The following is a 10,415-nucleotide window of genomic DNA, read 5'->3' on the forward strand; positions in this document are numbered from 1 at the left end:
TGACTGCTTTTCCAGCAGCTCATGTGTTTTGTATTGTTTTTCTACTTCTTCTTTTCCTTTGATAACTTTGCTGCTGTGTTACTTCCGGGTAGAGTGAACGCTCGCGCAAATGGCTGCCGCACTCGCCCGCACAAAAAAAAGTTCTTAGCCTGTGACTGTAAAGTGTCCTTGAGAGTTTTGAAAGGCGCTTAGAAATCAAATGTATTATTATATTATTGTTATTGTGGAAAATAAAAAACAATGCCAGAGGCCATGGCCAGCGCTTTATCGGCACCCAAGGATGATAAAACAAAACCCGAACAAATGGCGCTCTGTCATATTTTCAATTCCCAAATAAATTTGTGAATGGCAGTGAATGAGTTCAGGAGGCACGGCCCTTCAAGATCTACCTTTGTTTCGAAATCTTTAATAAAGAAACAATGTCACAAGCTTTGTGTATTTACAATCCAAATTATGTGAAATATGGTCATTGACCCAAAAAGAGATATCACTGGAATTGTATCTCATCATTCAACAAGAACACTTTCACACTCAAATGTTACTTTTTAAACACTTTCTTTTTTTAATGACTAATTTTGATGGAAGGAAATAAATAATGGGGAGAAAGATGGGAAATGCCACATATACGTCACACCAGAGACATTTGTGCATATTTTGCTTTTACAGGTTATTTCTTGATTGACTTGTATCAAAATCATATATAATTCAAGGTCCTTTTCTGTTTCAATGGCATAATCACTTGTTTGAGAGTTGGTAAAAATAAGAGAAGAAAACTGAAAAGGGCCAGGATGCATTACGTGAAGTGATATCAAAACATTGTCCTATTGCCGAGCGACTAGTCTTTCTTGTTCATTCCAATAATTTAGAGTAATTTAGTTCATTTTTTTCCTCTTGGCATTCATCCTTTTCATCTCCTCTTGCTCTTTTCGCTCCTCATCCAAATCTTCTTGCACAGCCAATTTTAGACTAAGAAAGGCAAGACAAAAAAATGACAAGTCGGAAAAGGCAGCTGAAATGATGGAACGTGACTGAATGTGCAAAATCAAGGTAATCTATTTAGTTACCTCCTTGCTTCTTCTTTCTGCATGTCTCGCCAGCTGCTTTCCATGAATTTAAGAGCATAATCACTTTCCTCTTTGTATCTATGTGGGACAGAAAAAAATATCATGACATGATAGAATAATTTAGCAGAATATTACCAACCCATACTTGGTTCGGTCATAGCCAAAGATTTCCTTGATGTGTTTGGAAACCTCTGACTGCTCATCATCCCCATCATCGATAAAGTCATCCATTTCAGAATCATAATCGTCTTCCTCTTCATATTTTCTCTTGTATGCGATAGTGATGGGTGGCAGTGTTGAACCTAGATAACATATTAAGAAAACGGAATCAAGTATGGATGTTAGAACAAAGTGGTGTTCACTGAGCAAACTCATAATGCATTGTCAGCGAGAACATACTGCACCTCACCGGGCAACCAATTGTACACATTGTCCATACCAGCAGTTGGGTTATTGACTATTTGTACTGATACAGCTTCTTCCCCCAAGCCATTAACTCTTTGAACTCTTCAACAGTAGCTAAAATGGAACTGTATAGTGCCACTTAGCAGTTTTTTTGACGACGATACTAGTGCAGCGTGTTCTACCGGAAACAAATTCCTTGTGTGTTCTACATACTTGGCAATAAAGATGATTCTGATTCTGATTCTGATAGTTTATAAGCGTTTCACAGCTCAAAGTGCGACCTTGCTTACATGTAAAAACTACAATGATTAATCAAATAATTGACACTAATCAATTCCTAAATGTATCGATAATTATTTTGGATGAATGGTATAGAGCAGCAGAGGAAGAGGCTTCTAACTGAGCTGTGAACTTGTGTGTCATGCGTACCACAAAAACACCTCACATCTTGGCCAAAAGTGTGTATCTAAAAAAAAAAATCCCATAGGAAACCATTAAAATGGGAATAATGTGTTCCCGGGTTTCCATAAAATATACTTTTCAACTAAATAAGCCTTAAAACTACATACAACATACAGTAAAGTCTCGTTATATCGATATTCAAGGGAGTCCGAAAAAATATCGATATAACCGGGACTATCGATATATCCGACCCTGTTTGCATGTAATTTTCTCCGTGCGTGCATAGAAATAGTATCGATATAACCGGGACTATCGATATATCCGATATCGATATAACGAGACTTTACTGTACATATATACATACAGTATATATACACTGTATATATACAGTACAGTATATACCAATGCAAAACGAACGGCAACTACAGTTACGTTGTGTATGATATTTTACCTGGTGTTCGGTTTAAAGGTCTGGTTGGTCCTTCTGGTCTGCGGCCCATGCCAGGTTTTTGTGTTATGCCTGGTCGCGGAGGAAAACCTGGTTTGGTTCCGCTGACATTGTTGGATGAAATGGTCTCAGACACCACAGTGCACTTGGGTCTTCCAGGTCCTGATCCAAAGCTGCCTGAGGGTTGCCTGTTGTGGGGCGATCCTCCGACAGGAGCTCGACCAGGTCCGATGGCTGATCCTCCGCTGAAGGTTCGACCCGGGCCCCCTCTACCAGCAAGCTGAGGTTGTAAGCCACGTCCACTCGTCTTTGTCTGCAATGTTACTCCTGGCCTTGACTGAGGTTCGTTCCCCTCTCTAGGATGGCGACTTGATGATGGTCTGACTGTGGAATGACCACTTGATTTTACTGCAGGACTTCTTGCACACCGTGGTGGTTCTCCCGTTCCGAAAATCGGACGTTCTTGCTTTGCTGAGTTACCCTGAGTAGGTCTGTTTTTTTGTGCGGTGTTATTAGAAGACTTGAGTTCTCTGACAGATGTAGCATGAGGCTTGGACCGAGGTATGCCTGAAGGTCTTTTTTGAACTGATAAGGTGCTGTCTTTTTTTAATCGAAGGTCACAGGACACGCTAGATGCATGACTCGATGAAGGCTTACGGACCCCTTGTTTGGCTGAAACTTGAGAAGTGGGTTTTGAAATAATTGGGATCTTGGGTCGTTCTCTTTCTTTCTCAATTCCGGTGACTTTAGAAGGTGTTGTTACAGACTTTTTCATTATCCCATTGGACTGATTTGGCCTTTCGGATAAACTCCTTGACAGGTTACAATTCTTTGTCTCTTTTTCAGACGCACTTTTTCTCATGGTATTCGAACTAGACGAAGGCTTATGTTCCTTATCTGTATGCAGATTTTTGTTGCGGCTCTTTGCTCTGCGTTCCATCTCCAACTCCTTTAACTCTTCAGCTGTGTGGAGCTTTTCTTCCTTAACCACCTTTGCTTTTATCTCGACCGGCTCGTACTGCTTCTTCTCAGCCAATTTTAGCAAGTCTGCAAAGTTCATGCGGGATGATGCGGGCTTGGGAGCACTGCTTGGTTTTTTAGGGGACGCTCTGGAGCCACTACTGCTTCCACCAAAATCTTTGCCAGGCCTTAGAGGTTCTGCATCTTGATCGGGCTCAGAATCTGTGTTCTCATAATCATAATTATCTTCATCATCCTCTGGGTTAACTGAGTAATTTCTAAATGTTTCTTCACTGTGAATTTCCTGCTTCGACCTCATCTTCTTTGGAACATCCACCACCGGTATGCCATTGTAACCTCTGAAATTGTCTTTTGTTCTGGAAGCCATAGCTCTCGCTTTACGGTCAGACTTCAGCTCAACCCTTTTTGCCAGAAGCTCCTCCTTCTGTTTTTTCTGTTCATTTTCTGAAAACATATCAATATAATCATGTAAACAATTTACAATGTACGTGAACCTGTTTTCATTTCATACCTTTGATTCTGGCGTCATTTTGTCGCTTCTGAAGGAGTGCCTGCACTGCAGCAGGATTTACCCCTTTTGATTTTGGGTCCCTTTTAGGGGGACCAACTTGTAAACTATACCTTTTCTGTTGAAAAAAGAGGATAACCAATAATTAGAAAGAATCAACATCTGATGCAAAAACAGGGTCATGCCTGAAGTCAACTAAAAGTCAGCAATCTGAACATTGAATTCTATTCTTATCCCATAAATTAGGTACAACCCCTTTTAGGGGGACCAACTTGTAAACTATACCTTTTCTGTTGAAAAAAGAGGATAACCAATAATTAGAAAGAATCAACATCTGATGCAAAAACAGGGTCATGCCTGAAGTCAACTAAAAGTCAGCAATCTGAACATTGAATTCTATTCTTATCCCATAAATTAGGTACAACCCTAAATTAAGTTACAGTACAATGTATTTTTTTACAACTAAAAGTTCCATGTTTTTTTTGTACAGATAAGAAATTCTCCAGAATAACAACTCACAACTCGAGATTTACATATAATAAGAGCATTTTTCATCTCCCTAAAACAAGATGCAGACAGCTCATCGTTGAACTCTTATTCATCACACACAGAATTAAGGTTGGTCCGGTTACAACTTTCCATCCATCCATTTTCCGTACCGCTTATTCCTCATTAGGTTCGCGGGGGGTGCCGGAGCCTATCCAGCTGTCTTCGGACACAAGGCGGGGGACACCCTGAATTGGTTGCCAGCCAATAGCAGGGCACACAAAGACAAACAACAGTTACTCTCAGATTCACACCTTTGGACAATTTGGAGTGTTCAATCTGCCTGCCATGCATGTTTTTGGAATGTGGGAGGAAACCGGAGGACCCGGAGAAAAACCACGCGGACCCAGGTAGAACATGCAAACTCCACACAGGGAGACCGGAGCGGGATGCGAACCGGTGACCTCTGCACTGTGAAGCCGGCGTGCTAACCACTCGACTCCGTGAGTCGTCCCCTTACCGTGGTGGAGGGGTTTGTGTGTCCCAATGATCCTGACAGGGTCACCCATGGCAAACAGGTCCTTGGTGAGGGACCAGACAAAGTACGACTCAAAAGACCCCTTATGAAGAGAAACATAAATGGACTTGGGTTTCCTTTGCCCGGATGCGGGTCACCAGGGCCCCTCTCTGGAGCCAGGCCTGGAGATGGGGTTCGTTGGCCTGGGGCCCGGTCGGGCTCAGCCCGAAGAGGAAACGTGGGTCCCCCTTCTCAAGGGCTCACCACCCATGGGAGGGGCCAGAGGGGTCGGGTGCATTGTGAGCTGGGCGGCAGCCGAAGGTGGGGACCCTGGCGGTCCGACCCTCGACTGCAGAAGCTAGATCTTGGGACGTGGAACGTCACCTCTCTTACAGGGAAGGAGCCCGAGCTGGTGCACGAGGTCGAAAAGTTCCGACTAGACATAGTTGGGCTCCATACACAGCTTGGGTTCTGGTACCAGCCCTTTCGAGAGGGGTTGGACTCTCTTCCACTCTGGAGTTGCCCACGGTGAGAGGCGTAGAGCAGGTGTCGGCAAACTTATTTCCCCCCGGATCGCCGCCTGTACGTTGGGATTCACCCCGGTTGACGAAAGGGTTGCTTCCCTCCGCCTTCGGGTGGGGGGACGGGTTCTGACTGTTTGTGCATATGCACCAAACAGCAGTTCAGTCTACCCATCCTTTTTGGAGACCTTAGAGGGTGTGCTGGAGAGCACTCCCCCTGGGGACTCCCTTGTTCGACTGGGTTATTTCAAAGCTCATGTGGGAAATGACAGTGAAACCTGGAGGGGCGTGATTGGGAGGAACGGCCCCACCGATCAGAACCCGAGTGGTGTTTTGTTTTTGGACTTCTGTGCTCGACACGGATTGTATATAACAAACACTTTATTCAAACATAAGGGTGTCCATATGTGCACGTGGCACCAGGACACCCTTGGTCGCAGTTCGATGATTGACTTTGTAGTTGTATCATCGGATTTGCGGCCTCATGTTTTGGACACTCGAGTGAAGAGATGGGCGGAGCTGTCAACTGATCACCGCCTGGTGGTGAGTCGGCTCCGTTGGTGGGGGAACATGCTAGTCCGACCTGCCAGACCAAACGTGTTGTGAGGGTTTGTTGGGAACGTCTGGCGGAATCCCCTGTCAGAAGGAGTTTCAACTCCCACCTCCGGCAGAACTTTTCACATGTGCCGGGGGAGGTGGGGGACATTCAGGCCGAATGGACCATGTTCCGTACCTCCCTTGCTGAGGCGGCAAATCGGAGTTGTGGCGGTAAGGTGGTTGGTGCTTGTCGTGGCGGTAACCCTCGTACTCGCTGGTGGACACCAGTAGTAAGGGATGCCGTAAAGCTGAAGAAGGAGTCCTATCGGGCCTATATGGCCTGTGGGACCCCTGAGACAGCTGACAGGTATCGATTAGCCAAGCGGAATGCAGCCTCTGTGGTCGCCGAGGCAAAAACACGGGCATGGGAAGATCGGTGAGGCCATGGAAGCCGACTTCCGGACCGCTTCGAAATTCTGGTCCACCATCCGGCGTCTCAGGAGGGGAAAGCAGTGCACCACTAACACTGTGTACAGTGAAGTGAGGATGCTGCTGACCTCAACTTGAGACGTCGTGAACCAGTGGGCAGAGTACTTCGAAGACCTCCTCAACTCCACCAACACGGCTTCCTTGGAGGAAGCAGTGTCTGGGGACTCTGAGGTGGGCTCTCCGATCTCTGTGGTTGAAGTCACCGAGGTGGTTAAAAAGCTCCTCGGTGGCAAGGCCCCCGGGGGTAGATGAGATCCGACCGGAGTTCCTAAAGGCTCTGGATGTTGTGGGGCTGTATTGGCTGACATGCCTCTGCAACATTGCGTGGTCATCGGGGAGAGTGCCCCTGGATTGGCAGACCGGGGTGGTGGTCCCCCTTTTTAAAAAGGGGGACCGGAGGGTGTGTTCCAACTACAGAGGGATCACACTCCTCAGCCTCCCTGGAAAGGTCTATTCAGGGGTTCTAGAGGGACGGGTCCGTCGGAAAGTCGAGCCTCAGATTGAGGAGGAGCAGTGTGGTTTTCGTCCCGACCGCGGAACAGTGCACCAGCTCTACACCCTTAGCAGGGTCCTCAAGGGTGCATGGGAATTCGCCCAACCAGTCTACATGTGCTTTGTGGACTTGGAGAAAGCGTTTGACCATGTCCCTCGTGGAGTTCCGTGAAGAGTATGGGGTACAGGAGCGCCTGATACGGGCCGTTCGGTCCCTATATGACCGATGTCAAAGTCTGGTTCGCATTGCCGGCAGTAAGTCGGAATCGTTTCCAGTGAGGGTTGGGCTCCGCCAAGGCTGCCCTTTGTCACCGATTCTGTTCATAACCTTTATGGACAGAATTTCTAGGCGCAGCCGAAGCGTTGAAGGTTTCCGTTTTGGTGGTCTCAGTATAGCATCTCTGCTTTTTGCAGATGATGTGGTACTGTTGGGGCCTTCAAGCGGAGCTCTCCAACTCTCTCGCAAGCGTTTCACAGCCGAATGTGAAGCGGTTGGGATGAGAATCAGCACCTCCAAATCTGAGACAATGCTTCTCAGTCGGAAAAGGGTGGAATGCCCTCTCCGGGTCGGGGAGGAGATCTTGCCTCAAGTCGAGGAGTTTAAATATCTGGGAGTCTTGTTCACGAATGAGAGTGTGAGGGAGCGAGAGGTCGACAGCCGGATCGGTGCGGCGTCTGCTGTGATGCGGACTTTGTACCGATCTGTCGTGGTGAAGAAGGACATGAGCCAAAAATCAAAGCTCTCAATTTACCGGTCGATCTACATCCCAACCCTCATCTATGGTCACGAGCTATAGGTTGTGACCGAAAGAACAAGATCCCGGGTACAAGCAGCCTAAATGCTTTCTCCGTAGGGCACAGGTGTCAAATCCGGCCCGCCACATCATTTTTTTCGGCCCGCGAAAGCAAATCAAACTTGTTAAATTCCATGATGATTGCTAAAATCTGAGCCAAAATGTCATATTTTTGGAAGTCAACCACAATAAAAGTCATTATTCTTGACTTCAGATTTGAAAACGAGTTATTCATTAATTTGCTGTGTGCTCTATATGTAATATTTGAAGGGATTTAAACATTCTAATGGGTTCCCCAAATTCATATTCGCCCTCGAGAGGAAACCATAACTACAATGTGGCCCGCGGCAAAAAATGACTTTGACACCCCTGCCGTAGGGTGTCCGACCGGGCTCTCCCTTAGAGATAAGGTGAGAAGCTCGGTCATCCGGGAGGGGCTCCGAGTCGAGCCGCTTCTGGCTCGGGTATCCGATTAGGATGCCAGCTGGACGTCTCCCTGGTGAGGCGTTCCGAGCGTGCCCCACTAGCAGGAGACATTGTGGACGACCCAGGACACACTGGAGAGACTATGTCTCCCAGCTGGCCTGGGAACGCCTCGGGATCCGCCAGGACGAGCTACAAGAAGTGGCTGGGGGAGAGGGAAGTCTGGGCTTCCCTACTGAAGCTGCTGCCCCGGCGACAGAAGATGGCTGGATGGTTACAACTTTTAGAGTTGAAACGTTTCATGGTGTCCTCTGCTTTCAGTTAGTATCAAGTTGAACGTTCACTTGCAAATTAATGGATGACATTAATTTGGAATACGGACATTTTTGGTGGGAAATATGCCCCCAAGCTGCTATGAAACAGGTTCTGTCTAAAGATAAAATGTACATGTAATACTGTCTATTTTTCTTTAAACTGTTGGCGTGTTTAGCTTGAAACTATACTCTCTGTTTAAGCGTACGTGGCAATGACTTACGTGAATATTACTTCGTGGAGTCAGTACGAGTGACACAATGGGGCGGTATATTACGTACGTTCGTCCTTAACGCAGTTCATAACTTCGTTCTTGATTCGGTTTCACTTTTGTATTAGTTATACGCTGTTGAGACAACGGTGGCAATATATCTAATATTAATCGGCGTATTCATAGTAACCATATACGCCCACAGACAGGTGGACGTTAGCAACAAGTTTGCTAATGCTCCATTCGGAAACTCATTGACAGCCAAGATGAGGTGTCATTTGTGTGCCCACACGATCGGACACGAAATTAATCTTTTCTCGAAATTCAACACAAAATATTTGCTCATGTCACTTACCTGTACAATGCCGTCGCCCTGATTTTGAGTGGCGATTGACAGAACGTTGTCAAAGTCCATCATTTTAGCAACATATAGTAGCAGCTGTCTTTTTCGAGGGGTAAAACTCCAGCACTGGGGAAATTGGCGTTAGCGATCTGCCAACAGCTGGCACACTGGGTTTGGCGTGATACAAGTTAATGCTACGTATGTCTTATTAGAAATGTATTTTCAACTTTGTGGCAAACTGTGATGTGCAAAACTCCTTCGCGTCCCGAATCTGGGCTAGCAACGAGAAAGCAAAGTTAGCTCAGCCTACGTCAGGAGTAACCAAGAAGCCCTAGATGTGAACACGCCGAAACATCAGACTATTTTAAGCACTTTAGTGACATTCAGTAATTATGAAATAAACCAAACACGTTAGTCGACTGATGTTTGACCGACGATTGGTACTGGAAATACTGTATCTAAGACCTCAAAGGCAATTCTGCGGAAATGACATATACAATGACTCGAACTTCCGTGTTTGAAATCCCCATGAAGTCTAAACATACTGGGATGTCAATTCAATTATATAATTTTTTATTTTCATAATTTAGTGCTACAAACGTAGTGTTAACAAACAAACGAGATATTATAATGAATAATTGAACAGCTAAGCAAGTTAAAAAGCCCCAACAGCACCGCTCGAGCACGCTAACATTATAAGCATACGTCACACTCATACCTGAATTCTCCAGTCCCTGTTCTCCTTTGTCTCACTTCATTACTGACACAACGTAAAAGTTTAGCAAAATATATTCCACAGGGTCGGCCATCTCTAGACTTTCTCGTATATTTTTGCGCATGCATATTACATTTTTCAAATTGACGGCCGCAAGTTGTAAATATTTTTTTCTCTTAAAAAAAATTTAAAAAGCGAAAATTAAAAATAGTTTCAATTCCGACTTTTCCTATCCATTTTATTCAATTCAGTTTAAAAATAATGTTTGAAGCAAAAGAAGACATATAATTGTATGGAGATAGCAACTGAGTTCATTCATTCATTCATTCATTCATTCATTCATTCATTCATTCATTCATTCATTCATTCATTCGTCCGTTCATTCATTAATTCGTTTTCCGAATCGCTTTATTCTCATTAGGGTGCTCGGGGGGTGCTGGAGCCTATCCCAGCTGTCTCCAGGCAGGAGGTGGGGGACACCTTGAACCGGTTGCCAGCCAATCAGAGGCGATTGAGCTTCCTAACATTACGCGTTTTGAAAGGCACATAACAATCTCTTCTTCTCCTTTCGGCTTTTCCCATTATTTATTTATTTATTTATTTATTTATTTATTTATTTATTTATTTATTTATTTATTTCATTTGTGTGAGATCGGTTTCATATTTGGATACAATAAGTTGAATGTATTTATAATTTATTGTGACTGGGTGAGTATGTGTGAACCCCAGTAAAGAGAATAGATTGGTTGACCTATCAAATTATTTTC

General features: G+C 45.0%; 1 protein-coding gene across 1 annotated transcript; it reads right to left on the minus strand.

Annotated features, from left to right (window-relative positions):
- Positions 1 to 368: 368 nt before the first annotated feature.
- On the minus strand, positions 369 to 9,431 carry spty2d1 (SPT2 chromatin protein domain containing 1). Its single transcript, XM_088997295.1, has 6 exons — positions 8,946 to 9,431; positions 3,812 to 3,926; positions 2,323 to 3,744; positions 1,210 to 1,366; positions 1,065 to 1,142; positions 369 to 966 (listed from the first exon to the last, which is right to left on the minus strand). Exons 1-6 carry the CDS (start codon positions 9,006 to 9,008, stop codon positions 873 to 875), a joined length of 1,929 nt encoding a protein of 642 aa, XP_088853421.1. The 5' UTR covers positions 9,009 to 9,431; the 3' UTR covers positions 369 to 872.
- Positions 9,432 to 10,415: the final 984 nt, after the last annotated feature.

This window comes from Hippocampus bargibanti, linkage group LG05 (assembly GCF_051943395.1).
Source record: "Hippocampus bargibanti isolate YZ-2025 linkage group LG05, ASM5194339v1, whole genome shotgun sequence".
Classification (NCBI taxonomy): Eukaryota; Metazoa; Chordata; class Actinopteri; order Syngnathiformes; family Syngnathidae; genus Hippocampus; species Hippocampus bargibanti.

What these genes read in the sequence shown, in the direction of transcription:
- spty2d1 (XM_088997295.1), bottom strand. Translation starts at nt 9,008, where the DNA reads ATGATGGACTTTGACAACGTTCTGTCAATCGCCACTCAAAATCAGGGC. An exon ending in AAATGACGCCAGAATCAAAG is followed by an intron (nt 3,745 to 3,811) that starts GTATGAAATGAA and finishes ATATGTTTTCAG; the next exon opens with AAAATGAACAGAAAAAACAG. An exon ending in ACCTTTAAACCGAACACCAG is followed by an intron (nt 1,367 to 2,322) that starts GTAAAATATCAT and finishes TATGTTATCTAG; the next exon opens with GTTCAACACTGCCACCCATC.